We start from the raw sequence: 22,607 nt of genomic DNA on the forward strand, positions 1-22,607 counted from the left end.
CCTCCCAGCAAGAAAAGCAGTGAGACCCGTGAGCGGGTGAGACCATGAAATCAGCCCTGTGGAGGCTCTTGTCCAGCTCTAGGGGAGGGGGGGAAGGAATGTGGGTGGGGAAAGTGCAGTTGCACCACGGCCGGATTTTTCTTCCGCCCTTTAAATGGCCAGTGCCTCCCGCCACCGCGCGCACACTGCCCCGCGGCCGGACGCTCGACAGCTCGCTCCTGCAGGTAAATGGTTCCCTGCTCCCCTCTCGCGCCTTCCGCTACCCACCAGGCGGGCAGGGTGCGCTGTTCGTTTAACTCGCGAGCGCGAAAAGTCCCCTCCCCGCTTCTTCTGAGGCAGCGTCGGACCCCGGGCGGGCGCCTTACTGCGGTGCGGGGGGAACTCGAGCAGCCCTCCCGGCGGCACAGCCCGCTGTCCGCGGAGCCCCGTGTGTCGCCACTGAGCTCTGCTGCGCTCTGCAAGAAGGGGCTGCACGACAGTCACACGCGGCTACCTCGGGGAGAGGGAAGCGATCCGCGGCGGGCGCTGCGCGCCGGCACGTGCGTTCCGTTGCTCGCATAGTTCTCGCAGTCGTGGCGTATGCGCAGTACCTAAGTGGGCGCTACCGCCGTCCTCCACCCCTGCTGCCTTGAGGTCTCCTGGCTGGGAAGGGTTGGGCACAGCTATCTCGTGAAGCGATGCGGCAAGATCGCGGTACAAGCTGTACCTCCAGCTAGCGTTTCCCTGCGGTGTTGTGCAACGCCGGCTGCGCAGGGGTTTGCACTTCGTCCAGCCCCAGTCGCGCTCTGGGAAAGACTCTCTCTCGGCGACTTTGCAGGGCAGGGAACAACGAGGATGAAAGCGGCTTTGAGCTTCCCTAACAGCAGAAAGGCTTTAATAAATCGTGTAGGAGCAGCCTCTCCCTGGGAATCCACAGCTCCTGCATTCCCAGCCTCTGCTACTGGAGTCACTGTAGGATAGGAACATTGGCTTTGGGCTGTTCACAGCTACTGTTTTCTAACCTCACCTAGCATCAGAGAGGCAGCCGTCTTAGTCCGTATCTTTGAGAACAGCGAGAAGTCCTGTTGCACCTTATAGACTAACAGATATTTTGGAGCATAAGCTTTTGTGGGCAAAGTCCCGCTTCATCAGACGCATTAGATCACCTAGGATACGTTGTAGGGAATGGGTTTTAGGGAACGGAGCAGGGACACTACTTGGAGGAATTCACAGATGCTGTTCATCTTATGCTGCACTTAATTTCACAACTGCTGTGCCTCTTCCTGCCCTATAAACTGCACCTTTCAATCACTAAGAACTCTGCTCTGGGCAGAAGCAGCTTTCCTGAGCAGCAGAGCTGCTGGAGCCTGGTGCAGAGGAAGCGCATGCTCTGCTGTCATTGAAGCCTTACTTCACTGATCCTTTGTGTGCTCCTAAAGGGGCACTGTCAGCATAGGAAAAAATCCCATTTCTGTCTGGGAAAAATTATATCTTTTCTACTTCCATGTTAGGCTGGTAAGATGGCTACACCTGATAGCCAAAACACTTTTCCCTGTGTTTGTTGGTTTGTTTACTTTGTGCATGCCATGGCCTTGACTGCATGGGCCATAACTCTGGACATAGTTACTTGCACAGTTTCTCTGTGGAGCTGAGCAGTTTCTTCATGCCTCGGGGTGGGGGGGGATTAAAAATAGAAAAAAACACAAACTAAAACGGGTAGAGACAGTCTTGTATAAAATATCTTCAAGAAATTTTAAAAAAACAGATAAGGTTTGTCTCCTACGTTTCTACAGCTTCTGGAACAATATGGCCTCAGTTCAGACTGGGGCCTTTGGGTGTTAGTGTAATATACATAATTGACATTAGTAATACAGCTACTATTTTAAGGATGCCTTTGGTAGCACCCATTTCATCCCAAATAAAACTGTGAGAATAAAAATATGTGCTTTTTAGTAGATGGAAGAATAATGTTTTCTGTCAGGAATTGTAAGGAATGGTAAAAGAGTATCTAGTTGTGTGTGTCTGTCCCACAGCTGCTCTAGCCTGAGACAGAGGTAAATAGAAGGGCCCCAGAAGAACTGTTCTGGGACCAGTGCTATTCAGTGCATTCATAAATGATCTGGAAAATGGATAAATGAAGTGGTGGCAAATTTTGCAGGTGATTCATAATTACTCAAGATAAGTCCAAAGCTGATTATATAGAGTCACAGGACAAGGTGTCAGGCCAACAGAATGGCAGATTAAATTGGGTATCAGTCAGTGCACGTGGGAAAACATAATCCTACCTATACATACAAAATAATGAGATCTTAGATCCATTGTGAAATAGCTATTCACTGGGCATTGGCAGTCAGAAGAACTCACAGAATGTTAGGAGGGAGGTAAGGGATAGATAATAAAATGGAAAATATCACATTGTCACAAAATAAATCCATGGTACACTTGCACCTTGAATACTGCGTGCTGTTCTGGTCACCCCATCTCAAAAAAGACATATTAGAATAGGAAAAGGGTAAAACAAATGATAAAGGGAATAGAGCAGCTTTCATATGAGGAGAGATTAAAAAGACTAAGACTGCTTATCTAAAAAGAGAATTGACTACAGGTGTGTGTGTTGGGGGGGTTAACATAGAGTTTTATAAAATTAAGACTAATACTGAGAAGGTGAATAAGAGCGTGTTGTTTAAGTCTTCACATAACACAAGAACTAGGAGTCACCCGATGAACCTAATAGCAGGTTTAAAACAAACGAAAGGAAGCACTTCTTCACACCACACACAATCATCAGGTGGAACGCATTGCCAGGGGTTGCTGTGAGAGCCCAAAGTATAACTGGGCTCAAAGAAGAACACAGAGGATAGATCCATCATCGGTTACTAGCCTAGATAGTCAGAGATGAACCCTATGCGCTGTACGTCCCTAAGGCTCTGACTGCTAGAAGCTGACACTGGATGGTGGGAGATGGGTCACTTGATAATTACCCTGTTCTTTTCATTATTTCTGAAGATTCTGGCATTGACCACTGTTGGAAGACAAGATACTTGTTTAAATGGACCACTGGGTTGACTCAGTATGTTCTTATACATTTCTAAGTTGCAGAATGAATTGTAAACATAATGCTGAAAGATGGTCTCAATCTTTTGAAGGTGGGATGGATTACAGAGTCCCTGGGGCAGTGAGCAATGGAGAGACGATACCTGTTCATCCAGGCATGGAAAAGGAGAAGGAAGAAGAGGGGACTCAAATGCTGAAACGAGGCCATTGGAACAACAAGATGGAATATATGCTCTCTGTGGCGGGGGAGATTATTGGCCTGGGGAATGTCTGGAGGTTCCCTTACCTATGTTACAAGAACGGTGGAGGTAAGGGCAGCCCTAGCTCTAAACACTTACATCAGCTGCCCCATCTAGCTGCTGATATCCCTCCTTTGTTCTCCATTGGCTTTAAAGCTCTGTGATCACTTGCAACTGAATTACTCTCTCCCCATCTGCCCTTGAGAGCTTTGTTTCCTAGGGGTGCCCGGTGAACTTGTTAAAACAACAAGAAGTCCTGTGGCACCTTACAGGCTAACATATTTTAGAGCATAAGCTTTCATGGGCAAAGACCCGCTCCATCAGATGCATGAGTTGGGGGTGGGGTTTCAAAGGAGGATTTAAAGGGAGGGGGTCTCCTCCTCTGAAACCTTCCCCCCCGCTCATGCATCTGATGAAGTGGGTCTTGGCGCATGGAAGCTGATGCTCCAAAATATCTGTTAGTCTTTAAGGTGCCAAGGACTTCTTGTTGTTTTTGCAGATACAGACTAACATGGATAACCCTCTGAGACTAGTGAACTTGTTTGCGCCTTGGGAGTATGCACAGCAGCCCTGATTCCTGATTGACCAAGAAATGCATTTCCTTGGCACATATCATGTAAAGTAAACCCTTTCATAGCTGGCAGCCCCGGGACCGGGAGTTTGCTCGATGTTCAAATATTCTGGATAATCGAGAGGAATACCTATCAGTGCATAACACTAAAGAAAAGCACAATTAGATATTAAGAAACAAACAAAAATGTAGCAGAGTACTTTATTTACTTACAACAGCAGTACTCTACACTGTAAACTTATACTGTATTTATTTGTATTTTCTTTCACTGTACTGTACTTACAGAAAACATAACTAAAATTTACGTATGGTTAAAATGCTGGTTACTTGAGAGTTTCAGGTGATAGAATGCTGGATATGAAAGAGTTTCCTATAGTTTGTTTTTCAGAGTGTCGGTCAGTGCCAGGTTTCCCACAAGTGCTGTGTGTGCTTCTCCGCTGCCAGGAACTCTGTTTCCCAGAGGTTGCCGGAATCCACAGGGCTGTCCCAGGGTCCCATTTGCTGGCAGGCCATCTGGTGCTGGAAGGATGTCTGCCATGTACTCATTGGGGGTCTGAGAGGATCCTCTCATATTCATGCATTAAATCATTGTAAGTGGAGGACCTGCCTACCAGAAAGTTGAACATTTAATAGCTAAGTGCCAGTTTTCCAGAGGTGCCAGGTACGCAGCGTTACTGCATATCCCATCCTCTGCCTCTCTTGTGTGGCTAGTTGGTGGGTGCCATTTCCAGGAGAGAGACAGGGTGAGGCCTAGCCCAGTGAGAGCAGTGTCTGTCAGATGGGCTTATGGGGAAAAGAGCCAAGGCACTCTTCAGAGACTCCTCTTGCATCTGTGAGGAAACACAGTGGTGGTCCTGTGGTCTGCAAAATCTTCTTGCCTGTCTGTGACTGGGTATACATGAGATGGTGCACACTCACGTATGTGTGTAACGTATGTCTGAAGCTGTATGCTGTAGGCGGGAGACAGAGCAGGAATGTTTGTGTGTGAGAGAGACCTGCCCTCCTTGTCTGTCCCTCTGAACACTCTGGAGCTATACAGATAATAATTAGTGATGGATAAGTGAGCCTGTGGTGGGTATTTCTGTACATTCTCTCTATGGGCAATTCCCTAGAGCAGCAAATTCACTTTTTGTGGGGGGATGGACATTATGAGGCTTCCTTTTCACTTTTTTCTTAAAACAAAATTGGAACCTTGCCCCCTTCCCCCATGTCCTGCTAGAGGTCTCAGATATTTCTGTGTTTTTCTATGGAGAACTTCTCCAGCATGTGGAGCAGGAATTACCTTCCCTGCTTGTCTTTTGGGGATTTATTGCCAATCAACTCTCGAGGAGTTCTCAGTTGGCAGCTTGAGGGTGTTGGGGGCCTTGTACTGAAATCTCTTGGATTTCACTTGGAAAAGTCTCCTGGGTCTAACTAAACCTCTTTCTCGTGCCATTGGCATGAGTAGGATTAGACAGTTAACTACTTTCACATTGGCTTTCACTTGGTATTTGTTTCCTTTCACCTGGTGCTTGGGAATGTAGTTTTATTTTTGAGGGGGGATTAGAAGGAAGGATTTTTCTTGTTTTTCATTTTTAATCTGGAAGACATCTAAGTCGCTAGCTGTGTGATTTCTGCTTTCATTCATCGTACTAGTCCCATGGGCTCTGTGCACAGCCCCAGCAGTAGTTAGGGATAATGTGAGGACTAGCTACTGCTGCAATGGGAGAAGCACCTTACATAGCTTCCTTTCTGCCCTGTTGTTGGTGAACCAGGATCTGGTAATGGTTGTCAAGTGCTAGTGTCCTGAGAGAAGAGGGCTGGCTTTGGGTAGTGTAGAGCCTTTGTGAAGCTGCCTTATCAGAGAGAACAAGACCCAGAGCAAGAGCTGAACCAGACCCGGAGCTACGTATCCAAACACTCACAGGCTGTGGTGGGGCCAAAATCTATAACAGAAGCTGGCATCTATGGACAGAAGCAGTGTGAAATTATTCACGCAGTATTTTTCAATAGAAAATGCAGATTCAGTGTGACCAAAACAATTTGTGAATTGAGGTTGATTTTCATGAATTGTTTTGATCATGGAGAGAGAAATCTAGAAATGTCAAAATGGTTTGTTTCAGCATTTCCAAAGCAAAATGTTTCATTTTGTTTCAGAGCTGCCCTCAATTATATTAAAAACAATAAAAGCCTCAAAATCAAAATGGAACTTTTTATGGCATTTTGTTATTTTGACTTTTTTGGGTCACCCTGAAATTAATATTTTATTTAAAAAAATCAGACCTGCCTTTCAATGGGATATTCAGTTTTGAACAACTCTGACTGCAACCTTCTCTAGCCACCTTTCTCCAAAGTAAGAAAAAGAATGATTCCTAATGGCTTTTTTTTTTTTTGGATGGGGCAGGTAAAGTGAGGAGGTGGTTATTAAACAGCCTTTACTGGGGGAAGAGTGATGTGAAATGGGGATAGCTGAGAAATCTCTTTGAATTGTGTGAAACAGGGCAGTTCATTACTTTGCCTGTCTTTCTGGCTCATTTTCACTTTGCAAGCAAAGAATCATCTCTTGACTATCATTAGAATTCAGTCTTTGGTACCCAAGTGCAGCATAGCAGAAAAAATAACTGTTCCTCCTTTTCCCCTCTGACTGGGCTTAGGTTACACCTTGCCTGCAAGGGGTTAAACACTCTCTACAGACATTGGCCTCTCTGATTGAGAAATACCAGGGAAATGTGTGGAGAAGGAAAGGCGGGGGTTATCTCTTCCCTTCCCTGCATGTCCCGTATGTACTTGTCTTGTGTTTGTACTTGGTCTTGTACTTGGCTGGAATCTTATTTGTGAGAACAAAGCAATGACACAAAGGAATTGTGGGAGGTTAGAATTACAAAGCCAGACGTCAGAGTCCTTGCTGGGGTCAAACACCCGCTGACTTCACTGGATTAAAACCTCTGTAAGAGCTTCAGAACTTGACCGAGCCTGTACCTAGGGCAGGATAAAATGAGATTCAAACTTGGAAAATAGAACTAAAACAGAAACCTGTTTTGGAGACGCAGTTAGGGGCCTTGAAGTACTAAATGGAACCCTGTTGTGACCAGCTTGACTACACTGCAACTGATTCTGGTGACAGTTGTAATGCATGGCTGAGTTGTTAGCACATTGGCCTTATGAACCCAGGCTTGTGAGCTCAGTCCTGGAGGGTGCCTTTCAAGAGTCTGGGACAGGTTTTTTTAAAAAAAAAAAAGCTGTCAGGGATGGTGCTAGGTCCTGTTGTGTGTGCAGGGGACTGGATTTGAAGACCTCTAGAGGTCCCATCCAGCTCTATGAGATATGTATACTGTGAAATGTCATTGTTCCACTACATGATACCACTTTTTGTGACTGTGTCGTAGCAATCCTATCCACATCTCCCACTGCTCTAAGTACACCAGGCCAGAGGCCCGATTGTTTGAAACCTGCTATGTAACTAGTGTGATTCATAGTTCATTATCATGGAAACCATGCGTCTTTTCTAGTCTGTGCAGGCAAGATTAAAATGGCATATAACAGCGTTGCGTATGTGCTGTCCAGTCCTGGATGGACCGCAGCGTAGATAAGGGACTGCCACCCCTAATAAAGGTCCTTCTTTGTTGTTAGAGGATTTTGCTGGGAGCCCATGAGTGGGCCTCTAGGGCTTCATGTTCTGACTTCTCGTGCTTTTTCACTGTGAGCTTATGGTGGCATGAATAACATGTTACTGGATGTCTGAAAGGGTCTGATGAACTGTACTTTCTTCTTAACTGCCAGTGAGGCATAAGTGACACACAGAGTTCCCAGAGAAAAGAATGGTGCAGGCTGTTTGGCAGGTCAAGTGTGAAAATACTATAGGAAATCATTGTGGGGAAGTACTGAGTGAGGGCCTGGGTTTTGCCTAGAATGGAGAAAGGGAAGTGATATGATGCAAAAGGCGTCCCAGGTATGTGTGTGTGATGAATGATCCATGTGCCCTTATTGCCTGAGGTGTGCAATGCAGCAATGTGTCAAAACTGGATTCCTTGTAATTGACTGGCTTTGAAGGCTGAAATTGCAACTGCCCCTGGCCTCCCACAAAGGCTCAAGCTGAGATGTGTCAGCTGGAGGTCAAGTAGAGGTAAGTGGGTCTGTCCCAGGAAAGCTCATCACCAAATAAGTCATTTTGTTAGTCTTTAAAGTGCTACATTTCTGCTGGTTTGTTTTGCTGGAGTACAGACTAGCATGGCTACCTCTCTGCTACTGTTTGTTTTTGGTTGTACACTTCAGAAAATAGCCACTTAGCATTTCCATATGTAACAACTTGAACTTGTGCATCATTTCATGATCCAGGCAGTAGAAGGGGAGTCCGAGGTAAGACTCCAAACTGAGCAAACCATTGGCTTTATCAAGAAGATGACTTGCTAGGGGACAAAGTAGAGAGAGCCAGAGATCTTGATGAAGAGGGAGGGGGTAAGGATGCTGTTACCCATCAAGTATGGGGAGATGGCTAAGGTCTAGTCTACGTAGAGTGGTGCTGACAGCCGCCCTGGGCCCAGACAAAGTGTGGGGGGGGGCAGCTCCCTGTCCCCAAAAGGGGCGGGGGCTTGGGCAGAAAGGGCAGGGCTTAGGGCAGTCAGCCCTGGGCCCTCGCCCACCACACTTGGAGTGGTGACACAGTGCTCCACAGCACTTCAGAGAGGTCCAGGGGCAACCGTCCGCTTTGTCTGCTCCCACGATCAGGCCTGAGTATAACTATGTCAATGAGTGGTTTGGTTTTTGTACTTATATAATTATACCAGTATACATCCTGCCCCCCTATCCCCAGTATGAGTGCAACTGTATCAGTAAAAATGAAGTATCCTCTAGACGATTCCTCTGTGAGAAGGGGAATAACCTATACAGGAGTGAACTAAACCGATATAAGCACCTTTATATTCCAAAACAGGAAAGTGCACCAGTGTAACTATACCAGCATTATTTAAGCAGTACAACTTTTGTGTCTTGGCAAAAAGTAACTCGCATCCTCTACACTCCTTCCCAGTATTCTGACGCTACAAATTTCACTAACGAGAAAAGCTGTTAAAATAAAACCACACAAGATTACAGCTGACTGACAAATAACCAATTACTTATGGAATTAGTTAACTTTTGGGTGATATTTTAATTGTAAATGTTAATCAAGTTTTGTTATTTCTAATGCTTTCAATTTTTGAAATGATGATTCTAAATTTTTTGTTTAGCTTAGACACAAGGTGTGTGAATGTGTGTATTTTAAACCAAAATACAGTATTTAAATAGCCTTAGTGTTTTTGAAAACTAAAAAGAATAGCTGATTAATGAAAACTTTCAATAAAAAATTCCATGAAAATAATGTGGGGGATTTTGGACAATCTTTTATTTGAAAAGTTTGGACCAGTTCTGCATAATATTCTCCCTCCCACCACCCACAAAGGACTTCACTTTTGTTCCTGGAAAGCTTCATGCATGTGCATAATTTTATTTAGGTGACCAGTCCCAGGGACTTCAATAGGGGCTATTCATAAAATAAAGTTACGCATGTAGGTAAATCTTTGCAGGAACGTAGCCTTCCTAGCACATTGATTTCTGGCTGATCTATTATATGTAATCTCTGCAGCTGTTGGGGCTGGTCCAGTCTCCTGGTTTTGCTCAGTAATTTTCACTGGCATTTTCATTTGTATTGTTGGAAAAGTGTGGACTTTCTCAACCGTATGTTGGCACTTTGGACTCTTTGGACCCATCAGAACCTGACAGGTGACTTGTTAGCATCTGATCCACATGGATCTAGTCACCTATTTATTTCTGCTACATAGATTAAACTCTAGTTTGGCCTAGGAGCATGCATAAAAATGGGCCATGGTTCAAACACATTTCACGAAGAGGGAAAGCAGGCAAAAGGAAGGAGGCATTTCTGTGTTCCTTGTTAAATGTGTCCACAAATTAGATGAGAGGTGCAATGTGGATGTGTTGGTTGATGTAAGCAACTTAAAGTTTACATTTTCTGTTATTTTTATTATAACAACATGATGCACTAACAAAGCAGGAAGGATAGATTATGAAACCTTTTCCTTCAGCTGCATGGAGGAAGAATCAACTGCAAGTATCACCCCAGCACAGAGTAATCATAGACCTGATTCATTTCTTTCTTTTCTGCTGTTTCCAGGGCCTCACAATCCCACTGTAGTTAATGGAAGATTTGCAATGGATTTGGGATTGGGTTCTCAGTGCGAGTGAAATACCTTACCTTACTTCCTTCCTTTCATTTGGGCTTCTGCCTCTTATAAACTGTTAATAAGATGAACAACAACTCAGCTGGCTCCCATTCCACCCAGTCTGAGCTTATTCAATAGTTCTACGTTAACATCCCAAATGTTACCAACTCCAAGCATTCAAAATCATGATAATCTCAAAAGTTCTTTAAAAATTTGTATGTGTGTGTCAGGTGTTTCTTTGTACAGTATTTGTATTCTGTTTTTTCAGCATTTAGGTTCATATTTGAGCTTCCTCCCCATTCTGGGAGCTAGAAACGTTTATATCAAAAGTGAAGCTGAGATTCTCACGTAATTACATGATTCCAGGAGCCGAGGCTTTAAGAAGCTATCATGAGCCTCCAGCTAAAATTATGAGCATTGGCAACAGTCCATGGATAGGCCACTTAAGCCTGTGGGAACACATGTAAAGCTGCTGCGCCGGCCTTGGAAAGTTTACAACTGCAGTAACAACCCAACTTGTGTAAAGTGATCCGGCCTCTTCCTCAGAGAGACAGATATTAATTTCCTGTGCCAACTGGCAGGTTTGTCTTTAGATCCCAACAGGTTTTAATGCTTCATTCATACTATGGTTGAAACTATGCAAGCAGTTATTGTACTTGAACTAGGGATGGAAAATCCCTTTTACTTGGATAACCAGTTTAACGCTAAGTTTTAACCTGTTAACTGATTAAATGGAGGTGTGTATATGTGGTCGTCACGGACAGGTCTAGTCGGTTGGAGTGCCCCTACCCATGGCCAGCTCCAGGCCTGCTGTTGACTAGGGCTGCTCCGGCCAGGCTGAAGCATTCCCCACCCATGAGGGGCCACCGTGGAGCTGGAACAGCCCTCTCCCCATGGTGAGTTGGGGTTGTTCCAGCCCTCATGAGTTACATGTAACCAGTAAGCCTCATCCATTCAGGCAGAGTCCTACTGATTAACATTCCTAATTTGAACTGGATTATTGCTAGCATGGTTTCCTTGACAGGTTGATAAGGAATTTCCCCTCTCCCTGTTTCTCCTGTCTCCCCATTTTTCAGGGACCCTTCATAGAGCAGTCTCTTTCCTCGGCTAATTTTTCAGTCCCAGGCCTACATTGTTCAATGTCTCATATGTTTTCTTCCCCATGTACAATGCTTATATCTGCCAGGTGCCTTCTTCATCCCCTACCTCATCTTCCTCTTCACCTGCGGGATCCCACTGTTCTTCCTGGAGACAGCACTAGGACAGTACACCAGCCAGGGAGGGATCACTGCCTGGCGGAAGCTCTGCCCTCTCTTTGAAGGTGAGTAGACCTCAGAGTGTAAGCCTTTCATGGTGGGAGAATGGCGGGCGGGGAAATTAGTGCTGGGTCAGGAAATAGAGCTGGGACATTTATCCCCCTTCAGAAGGCCCAGGTAAACCCCTCTCCCTGTACTGCTGTCTGAGAAACTCTTTGAAAGTGCCCGCAGTGGTACCATGAAGAATTGTGTTTACCTTCTCCGATCAGTTCATGATGTTCCTCATCTGCTGTTCTGCTGCCTCTCACACCATCCATATAAGATGATGCTTCAGAGGAAAGTGACAGCTCTGCCATAAAAGTCTCCTGGACTTTCCCCTCACTCCCCTGTTGTTCCTCCAAAATGGTGCAGAAAAAAAATTCTCTTGCCTTTCCCACCACTCTGGTCATGTTCACCCTCCTGCTCAAATCGTATCACTGGCTCTCTTCACTTCCTGTGTTTAGGTCTCAGCTGTGGCTAGGGAATTTGCCCACAGGCAGAATAGTGAGCTTTCATTTAAATAATTAAAACTGCTGTTGTTTTTACAAAGAAAACCTAACATACACAAACTCGTATCCTCTTCTTTAGTTTGCAGACAGCCTGCATCGATAGCTCTGAGAGGTGTGAACTACTCCAGTTTACTTAATGTGATGTTAATTCTCGAGCCCAAGTATGACATCATTTTAGGATAATCATCCAATTACGTGATTAACCCGCAAGCCCAAACCACTTTCAGTGCTTTCTTAGGGACCGATAACCTCAACTGTCCTCCTATTGATCTGCCAAAACATCCAGCTTCTCCCCTGACGGTTTCCACAAATCTGGTAGCATACAGCTCATGTAAAAAATACAAACACAATGAAAACTAAAAAAATCTGTGGCTAGCAAAATCAAAACTGTATGGAATCGTAGGACTGAAGGAGCTTCAAAAGGCCATCTACTTCAGTCCCGTGAACTCGTGGCAGGACTAAGTATTATTTAGACCAGCGTTTCCCAAACCATGTTCCACGAAACACTGGTGTTCCAGTGATGTGAATAGGCGTTCTGTGAAAAAAAGTTGATGCTAGCAATATTTTCCTTCTAAAATATAAATAAGGAATTATGTGTGTGTGAAAAATACTAAGGTATTTGAATAACATTTAGATTATAGGTATATTAGCAGTTATAATGAATTTATAGTAGATATAGTTTTTATTATGCATCTTGTGCCGAAACTGAGATGCAAAAAACTTTTCCCATTAAAAAACTGTAAAATGTTACTAATTTTTATTTTCCAGTAGTTTTCTGTAAAAATAACAAATTTATAAAAACACATTTAAAATATTTTTCCATACCTAATTTGTTTTTCATAAAAATGTTTTTTTAAGCTTTAGGGAAGGACAGTTGTTTTTTTAACAATATCATCCTTTCTATTTTTGTACAAAAGGATGACTTTAATCATCCTTTTGGCTGTTATACTGATGTTTTGGTTTGGGTTTGTACTTAAGTTTTATTTTTTATACTTAATTATAGGGTTTCTAACCATGCTCCTATCAGAAGGATATTAGTTGTTCATTCAGATGATTTTCTCGAGTTATTTTTGTTCTTTGTAAAATAAAAGATGTCTAAAAAAACTAACTCTTTTAAATCAATTTTTGAGCATTATGCATGGCAATTTTTCAGTGTGAAACACTCGGTTCACCCTCACAACCCCAGCAGGTATGTGTTCCGTCAATATATTACAAGCCCAAAAATGTTCTGTGGCCAAATTAGTTTGGGAAACACTGATTTAGACCATTCCTGACAGGTATTTATCTAACCTGCTCTTAAAAATCTCTAGTGATGAAGATTACACAACTTCCATAGGCAATTTATTCCAGAACTTATCCACTCTGACAAGAATTTTTTCGCAATGTCCAACCTGTACTTTCCTTGCTGCAATTTAAGCCCATTGCTTCTTGTCCTATCTTCTGAAGTTAAGCATAATAATTTTTTACCTCCTCCTTGTATAACCTTTTAGGTATTTGAAAACTGTTATCAGGTTCCCTCTCAGATTTTTCCAGACTAAACACACCACTTTCTAAGTCATCCCTCATGGGTCATATTTTCTAGACCGTTAATAATTTCTGTTGTTCTTCTCTGAACCTTCTCCAGTATGTCCACATCTTTCCTGAAATGTTGTGCCCAGAACTGAACACAATACTCCAGTTGAGGCCTAATCAGTGCAGAGTAGAGCAGTAGAATTACTTCTCATGTCTGTCTTTACAACACTCCTACTGACACAGCCTGGAATTATGTTTACTTTTTTTTTTCCCCAAGAGTGTTACAGTCTTGACTCATATTTTGAATAATATTGAATGGAATGACAGGAGAAATATTCATTATTTCCACATTTAAATTCAATGAAACCCCTTCATGTTCCATGGTCCCTAAAAGAGCTGTAAGATGTTCTGTCCAGGACACCAGGGCCGTGTCTACACTAGCCCCAAACTTCGAAATGGCTATTTCAAAGTTTACTAATGAAGTGCTGAAATACATATTCAGTGCCTCATTAGCATGCGGGCGGCCGTGGCACTTCGAAATTGACACGGCTTGTCCCGTCGGGGCTCCTTTTCGAGAGGACCCTGCCTACTTCGAAGTCCCCTTATTCCTACCTGCTCACCGGAATAAGGGCACTTCAAAGTAGCTGGGGTCCTTTTGAAAAAGAGCCCTGTCGGGACGAGCCATGTGGCGGCGATCCGCGTCAATTTCGAAGTGCCACAGCCACCCGCATGCTAATGAGGTGCTGAATATGTATTTCAGCGCTTCATTAGTAAACTTCGAAATGGCCATTTACATGGCCATTTCAAAGTTTGGGGCTAGTGTATACATAGCCCAGATGCTCTGGAAGGCCAGGAAGATAGCTACAGAATTGATTGAGGATTGCCACAGTATGTGGGGCCACTTGGCTAGATGGACCAGTGGTGTAAATTTGTGTTTCTTTAGGTGTGTAGGTGTCTGTCCCAACACACTGTGCAAAGTCCAGGCTCCCTTCTCTTCCTGGGAAATGGCTTTATTAACAAATAAATACATTATATGAAAACACAAAGAGCAGCTCACATCACTTCAAGCATGGCTGCTCCTAGTATTCCTCTCTGAGGACAGCTCAGTCCACTCATAGCTCCTAATTCCCCAGGAAACCACCCATTTTCCATTACCTTCAGATGAAATGAGTTGCCTGCAGAGCTTGCTTAACCCTTTCCCAGAGGAACAATCCCTGGCTCACAGGGTGCAGTATTACAGGAAAACACCACAGAGGCTGGCATTGCACTAGCTTGGAGAGCTCTGTGAAGCTTTCACACCACAGCTATTCTCGTACTTTGAGTGCCTCACAGAGATCGCAGCTGGCAGGTGTTGCTCTGCGTACCTATAAGCAATAACCTCCCTCTCCCCTGCCGCTCAGCAAATGCTTCTGCCTCAGTTGCTCATAACAGACAGTGGTTTACTTGAACTATGGACATCCTGTCAGCTGTGTCTCAGTTGAAAGCATAGGAAATTCTGGCCTAGAGAGGACCTTATGGCACTCTGTGCTGTGATGTTGGAGGTCGTTGACATCTGCTAGAGTTTTCAACATTATTCCATAGCTTTGGTTTTTCTCTTTTCTGTGGTGGTAACGTTTGGTTCCAGTACCTATTAAAGCTTAATTCTGACCTTGCTGTACTCATTAGTCTTTACAGACCCAAGCCAGGGCTCTCGCGCCACTTAGCAACATGTGAAGGGCAGTGATTGTGGGGAAACTATCACACCTGTTTGCAACTGCCCTGAAAGCCACAGCCCCTCCTCCCTTGCCTCCCCTTGCAACAGTTCACATACAGTCAAGTCTCCCAAGGAAGATGGGTTGCCACGGCAACGTGAGGCAGTGGAAGGTAGCCTGGCTATCACTGGGAAAATGGTGATGGATTGGCTGCCAAGCCAGTGCTCACGTTGCAGTAGGGGAATCCCATTATAAGACTCACAAAGAGGTGGGGAAAGGGGGAGAGAACTGGAGCAGTGGGCGGTACACACAGAGGTGGGCTGTGAGAAGCAGGGTGCTGCACTATACTCTGGCCCTGAGCCTATTCCAGCTGACATTCCTGTCCTTTTTGATCAACATGGAGGCCCTTCTCTCTGCAGGGATTGGTTATGCATCCCAGGTGATCATCCTACTCCTGAACTTCTATTATATTATCGTCCTGGCCTGGGCCTTGTTTTACCTCTTCAGTTCCTTCACCACAGACCTTCCCTGGGGCAGCTGTGACCACACATGGAACACCGGTAACAATTCTCCACTCTCTCTTCTCCCCTTCCAGCTCCCCATCAATTTGCTGGAAAAAAACCTGCCCCCAGCAATGACTCTCTGACCTGAGCAAGCAACATCCAGCTTGCTGTGGGGGAGGGACCAAGGCAGCTGTGAGGGAGGAAGAGTCCTGGTTTATTGCCATATTATCCGACGCAGCATGCGTCCTGCTCTACTTCATTTGATAACCTGGGTCTCGTCTAGAAAATGCCCTAAAGCGCCAGTCACCTACAGCTCCCATTGACTCCTGCCTTTCACTGTGCCTGATGAGTACAGCAGACCAGCTGGGGGGTTAAGCACGCAGCCTCATGCTGCTCCAACAATGTATCTTAGCTTTGGGATGGGGTGGGATGGCTTCCCTCTCCTGGCAGTGGTGGGAGGGGAGGGAAATTCAGTCCTCTGCCTCTTGTGCTCTGCTTTAGTAATGGGATCCAAGTCATACCTGGGAGGCCCTCCGCCTTGAAGGGAAAAATGGGAAATTTAACTTTTATGGTCTTTCAGCCTGTAGTTTATCCCCAGCACTGCTTGGCCAATGGGACCCAACCCTGCCCTTGAAGGACGCTCTCGTTCTGAGCAACGATAAGGATTTTAGAATATTTTTCTCCTTTTGAATATTAGATTGCTAGATGGAAAGGGGATCTGCAGCATTTCCCAAGGGCTCTGCTATTCCAATTATATCTCTTCTCTCTCCTTGGGCCTGTTCTGCAGGGAACTGCATGGAGTTCCAGAAGGCAAACACCTCTTTAAATATGACGACCGAAAATGCCACCTCCCCTGTCACTGAGTTCTGGGAGTAAGTGAAAGGCTTGTGATATTCTGACCCCTCTGGGAGTTACAGCTGCCAGCAATGACACTTAGCCCCACCCCACACCTCCTACTTTATAAACCTCAGAGTTTTCAGAACACCTCGAACTAGACAGCACCAGGGAGAACAAGATAGGCCAGATTTTGCTCTTGATTACGGGGTGACCATATCTCCCTATCCCAAATACGGGACAAGGAGATATGGGGGGAGCTCCCTGGCTGCAGCTGCGAAGGGCTACCACCCTGGCTGACTTCCCTGGCTGTCTCGCAGCTCAAGGCACCGGGAAGGAGGTGGCAGCCACTTTGGTGCTCCTCCTGGCTCCCGCAAGACACAGGGAGCTGGGAACCAAGTGGCTGCTGTAGGGATGGGCTCTTGTCTTCCCTGTGCCTCAGGAAGCTGGGAAGGAGGAGGCAGTGACCCCTGGCCCCCCAACATGCCTCTCCCTCTGCTGGGCCCCCTGCTGGCTCCCTCTGGTGTGGCTGGAGAGCATGTAAGTACCTACTCTCCATGTGCTCTCTGGCCAGCAGCTGCCCCTGTGCACCAGTAGGGGGCCGAATACAGGGCAATTAGACCCTATGTTAAAATAAGTTGGGATGCCTTTCTGGTGCCCAAAGTACAGGCTATCCCACCAAAAACGGGGTGGATGGTCACCCAATTACTGTTCTGTAAATGTAGAGTAACTTTACAGAGGTCAGTGAAGATCCTCTGGATGCACACAGGTGTACCAGAGAGGATACTGTGGCATTCTGTGTTATTTATAAAATCCCTATCTTTCCTGCAGCCTGACCTAAATGTTTCCCCTACATCTAAGCAATATCACTGACTTCAGTAAGGTGTTGCACATAGGTAAAAGAGGTTAGAATTAGCTCTCTCTGAACATCATCTTTACTGCTCATTCTCCTGCTCCTAGTCATCCTCTGTTGATGGTTCTCTTCTCATGTATCAGTTTCTCTTTTCTTCTCTCTCCCCTTTTGGTTACAGAACAACTACTCTTCTTTTTCCTCCTGCATCTCCTTTCTCTCCGGTCCACTCTCTGTCATTGTTTGTACAATCATATTCCTCCTCCGCATAAGCTGATATGGTCAGAGATTTTCAGTCCAAATCTCTTCTTGATGCATTGGGTCAAATTCATACTGCGTATAAACTCCACCGATATTGAGGAGTTAAAGTGGGACATCAGTGGAGTTACACCAGGGATGAATTTATCCTTTGTTTCCACTCTAGAGAGAAGCTGAGCAGGCCTCGGGGCTATTCTATGCTGCTGGAGGATGGTGATGTTTGAATAAAATGTAAAAGACAAGTAACAGAGAGGAAGCCGTGCTAGTCTATACACTATCAAAACAAAAAGCAGTCAAGTAGCACTTTAAAGACTAGCAAAATAGTTTATTGGGTGAGCTTTCGTGGGATAGACCCACTTCTTCAGACCATAGCCAGACCAGAACAGACTCAATATTTAAGGCACAGAGAATGAAAAACAGTAAGCAAGGAGGACAAATCAGAATTATCTTTTTCTGATTATCTTTAAAGTGCTACTTGACTGCTTTTTGTTTCGTAAAAGACAAGTGTTTGTGATTACTGAAGATACCACAGTCCCTGGTGGAAGGAGAAGGATTGCTAAGCAAGGTGGCCACCCTCAACCCCCCTGTCAGCTTTAAACAACTTCAGTCTCCTTCCCTGCCTGTCCCAGACTGTTGTGCAGAGCTGGCTGTACTTTTCAGCAGCAGCCCGAGGCAGCTCCATTTGAGCCCAAGGTAGTGATTCTGACCTCTGTAATGTGCACTCGAGTGCGAGGAGGGATGTTCCTTCTGCTCCTGTATCAATGTGTTAAGAAGCAAATAGCATTAAGTCCAGCCATAGTCCGTTTCTCTCCTCTTTTATGCTGCCTCTTCTGAACTCTCTTTGTTTATTTCCCACCTTCTCTGTCCTGTGGCTTCTTTTAAATTGTCACCAGTACAGAGTGAACTGCCGGGCTGGCATTTCTGGGAGTGCTCTGCCTGTGACAGCTGCCAAGAGACTGATGTTTAAATCGATGTTTGGAATAGTTTTGTAGTACTGGGATAAGAGCACATGGGAATGTAAATTTCCATTATTCCAGCTTTTCAGTCAGCCTCTGATGCAGCGGAGAAACATGCTCTGCTCTCTCTCATTGGGAAATGGAGGATAGGGGCTGTGGAAGAGGGCAGATGTTTGCTTGTAAGATGCAAATCTGCATTGTATTGTGTGCCATTCTGGGCCTTCCTTGACCTGTACTTGGTGCCCCCTCCATCTAGTGGCCCAGGTTCCCTTACTGTTACTCACTTGTACTCTGCCCATGGCCTTTCCGGCTGTAAGTCCTTGTGTCATTCACTGCTGCATGCTACATGCCAGGTGGAGCCAGCAGCAACCTGGGCCAGGTTCAGTATCTAGGGATTCCTTTTCAACCCTACAACACAGAAATATCTCAAGAACCTCCTCCGTCAAGTAACACGGTAAAATTACATACCACCCCTGAGTGCCACTGAGAGGCAATATTTCCCCACTCATCAGCACAGAGTCTGCATGTAGAAAAAACCTTTTAATGAAAGGAGGGAAGTCATCTGACATTAATTAGGGAAAATGCCACAAGCAGGATTTATAATCCTAAAACTGTGAGCAGGACATCCATCCCAGAATATGGGGCAGTGCCTGCCACCTCATGTGCTTGAGTTCTGTAACCAAAGGTTCCTTTCCTGTGCCCCTCTCTGCTCCTTGACCACCCCCCGACTTGCAGTGGTTGTGCTTGGTTTGTGAGGACTCAGGGTTCAGAGATGCAGCTGTGTGAGTTTGCCTTCCACCCCAGGGAAGGGGGAACCTTTCTTATTCTACCATTCGAATGCTTGCTGTGACTGGCCACTCCGCCAGGCATGGTTTCCTCTGCTGGCTGCCCCACCAGCCACAGTTCTGCTTGCTGCCTTGCCAGTCGCTTGTTGCCTTTCCAGCCACTTGCTCATTGGCCAGTTGTCACCATCTGCTGCCACCTGCATCTCTGCTGTGACCTCTGTACCTCAGTTTCTTAGTGATTTGTAGCTCTTTGTAAGCTGTGCAGAAATAATGCCCCACTGCAAGTTACTTCAGCTCCTAGTGACGTTAGCTCTTAGCAGGCTGGTCAGAAACACAGTCCTACAACACCTGACTTCAGCTTTGACTGTGCATTTAAAACAGGAGTTCTCAGACTGGGGATCAGGACCCTTCAGGGGGTCACAAAGTTACTAGAGGGTGAGGGGACCACAAGGTGTCAGTCTCCACTCAAACCCTACTTTGTCCTCACATTGATAACAGGGTTTAATAGCTGCAAATGTGTTTTTAATTTATAAGGGAGGGGGGCTGCACTTAGACAGTTGCTGTGTGAAATGGGTCCCTGTACAATTTTGAGAACCACTGATTTAAAATGACAAAGAGGTTCCTAGTGAAGCCTGTTGAGCTCTGTGTTTGAAGCATGGGGGGAAACAGGTTAAACCAGATTGGGGACCTTTAGGGAGAGTCCATACCTCCTGTTTGGGACACCTGTAGTCACCCCTCTTACTTTCCCAGGGCTTTTGCTTTCAAGCCGTTGCTTAATGAGGTCCTCATTTGGGCCAGGTTAACCACAGTTCTTCTGTCCTTTATGTATACAATAAAGACAGCAACATTAGAAACAAAATTTATCCGCCCCTGCACACAGTACTAAAGTGATTTCTAACACAACACCAGCCAAAACTGATCATTTCGAGCAATGGTGCTCTGTCTTGCTGGACGTCTAAGCAGGATAGGTGTGCTCATGTAAATACAAGTTGCCCCTTAAGTCTCTCCCCATCCCAGCAAGCTGTCAGGGGGAAGTTCATACAGACACTGCTTACACACACAGGAAACATCCATTTAGCTGGCAGCAGGAAAATAAGTGAGACAGGGGAATGCCAGAAAGGGAGATGGGATTTCCCCCGGACTCTGTCAAATTTAGTCTTTGTAGAGGGCTGTTGATGGAGAGAGCAGGTGTTTTCTCAGTCCCTGGCTGTGGAGCAGGAAAAGATGCAAATGCGTCAGCCCTCTAGGATTGTTGGGGTTCCAGGATGTGCACCTTTTAGCAGCTGGATGGAAGGACACTTGTGCATCACCTGTCTCTAGTAGATGGGGCTCTCGAGTGTTCCTTGGCCCATCTTCTAATCTCTGGGAATGATGTCATGGGTGAGGAGGCAACTTCCATGCTCCAGTTGTTAGTGTCGCACAGCTGGGAATGAGTCACCAAGGCTGCAGCATGGGAAGCTGCTATATAGTTAGTGTCCTCAGGCATTTTCTTTATTTGCTTCTTTGTCATGCAGTGTTCTACACTCCCACGCATGGAATGTGCTGCCTTGCAGCTATGGATCTTAGAGGGGTCTACTTTGTATGGTGTTGTTATCCCTGCCCTTTGCCATCCTACCCAATGGGTGACTCCCAGTGGAGGGACTATAGAGAATGAGGTTAGGAGTTAGCTGTGGATGGGCCTCCATCAGCTCCACCAGCCAGCTTAAAGCACTTTTGATTGGTAGGGAAATCTTATTATTTGTAAGGAAGTTTGCAGCAGCTGCAGTCAGGGGCCATTTTGTGTGAGGTGCTGTATGTTGAGGGAAGAAGAGCGTTCCTGCCCAAAAGTCTCTGCAGTCTAAATAGACAAGACAAAGGAGGGAAGGGAATGGAGGTGAAATGGCTTGCCCCAGCAGGTCAATGGCACACCTAGGAAACCAGCTCTCCTGCCCTTAGGCGGGGATCCTGCCCACCAGGCCCTTCCTTTCTGAGAGGGAAACAGCTGAGGAATATCCTCTGCGCTTCCCTGAATTGCACATCCCAGAGTTAGGGCTTGTTCTCTCTAAACTGCAAGGCATCACCAGGGGATCTCAAGGACTGGCTGGTCATTGAAGATTTAATGGTGGACTTCAGGAAGACTCAGTGTCTGTTTGACTCCCTAGGAGGAGAGTGTTAAAGATTTCCTCGGGCATTCAGCACTTGGGGAGTCTGCGCTGGGAGCTGGCTCTTTGCCTCCTGCTCGCCTGGGTCATCTGCTACTTCTGCATCTGGAAAGGAGTCAAGTCCACAGGCAAGGTGAGTGCCTGGCTCAGGTCTGGCCTCCATTTTCATTGCAGTCCAAGATGCTGCAGCTCCTCGGCTGAAACCCATTTCTTTCAGACTCAAAGAGAACTGGCATCTCCTCCTAGAACTGGGCAAGCCCCCCAGGGTTCAGACCCCAGAGGGGGTGGGGAACTGGATTCTGCAAATGGATTCACAAGGGAGGGGAGCAGGTGGGTTTGTACAAGTATGAAGATCCAAGCAGAACCCGTCTCTCTAGCTAGACCTCTCCCCCAAAGAGGGACTCCCTTTACCACCCCAAACTGCCTCAACACCCCAGAAAACCCTTCGGCCCCTCATCAGAAATGTCTGCAGCGCTGTTGCAGCACTCTCCCTCCACATCCCCACTGCTTCAGGGCAGGTCCTCAAGGAGCATAGGCTGTCTCTTCTCTTCTTGGGGGTTTCCAGGAGGGGCCACCAGGCAAGCAGTAGTGCTTCTCCCATGCCCTTAAAGGGCCATTCTTATTTGGAGGCACATGTATGTGTGAGATGTGCCAGCCACCAGTCCTCCACTTACACAGACAGGTTAGGGAGAACATTCCTTCTGTAGCTGGCAGCTGGGGTTCAGAGTAACCTGCACCCCAATCTCCCACCCTAGGTGACAACCCCCTCCTGCCTTAGGTCACAACCCAAACTCCTATGCCCCCTCCTGCCCCGCAGACGGCTGCCCCAGGTCACAACCCCCTCCTTCACCCAATTTCCTTCCCAGATCCCACCCCTCCTGCACATCAGTCCCTTACCCCAAACTCCCTTCTGCCCCCAACCTTCGTCCCAGAACCCACACCTCTTTCATTAATATAATGGAAGAGTGCGGCTCTTGACCACTTACCAAATTCTTGCAGTGGCCCACCATCAAAACTTATTACCCTCACCTGTATTAGAGTGACAAGGTGAGTAAAGTAATATCTTTTATTGGACCTTCTTCTGTGGGTGAGAGTCAAGTGTTCAAGCCATACAGAGTTCTCCTTCTCTGGCTCTTCAGCTCAAAAGCTTGTCTGTCTCAACAACAGAGGTTGGTCCTGTAAAAGACATTACCTCACCATCTTGTTTTTATAAAATTAACATAGCACACATCTAAT

General features: G+C 45.9%; 1 protein-coding gene across 2 annotated transcripts in view; it reads left to right on the forward strand.

Moving 5' to 3' along the window:
• The first annotated feature begins 201 nt into the window (after nt 1-201).
• SLC6A13 (solute carrier family 6 member 13) overlaps nt 202-22,607 on the forward strand; it is a 63,284-nt gene continuing 40,878 nt past the window's right edge. For both annotated transcript variants that reach the window (XM_075006338.1, XM_075006349.1), the window contains exons 1-6: nt 202-224; nt 3,126-3,341; nt 11,224-11,358; nt 15,464-15,604; nt 16,335-16,419; nt 21,372-21,504. In XM_075006338.1, the coding sequence (XP_074862439.1) occupies nt 3,131-3,341; nt 11,224-11,358; nt 15,464-15,604; nt 16,335-16,419; nt 21,372-21,504 (705 nt within the window). In that variant the 5' untranslated portion in view covers nt 202-224; nt 3,126-3,130. The remainder of the gene's footprint in view (nt 225-3,125; nt 3,342-11,223; nt 11,359-15,463; nt 15,605-16,334; nt 16,420-21,371; nt 21,505-22,607) is intronic.

The sequence above is a fragment of the Carettochelys insculpta genome, chromosome 1, assembly GCF_033958435.1.
Source record: "Carettochelys insculpta isolate YL-2023 chromosome 1, ASM3395843v1, whole genome shotgun sequence".
Lineage (NCBI taxonomy): Eukaryota > Metazoa > Chordata > Testudines > Carettochelyidae > Carettochelys > Carettochelys insculpta.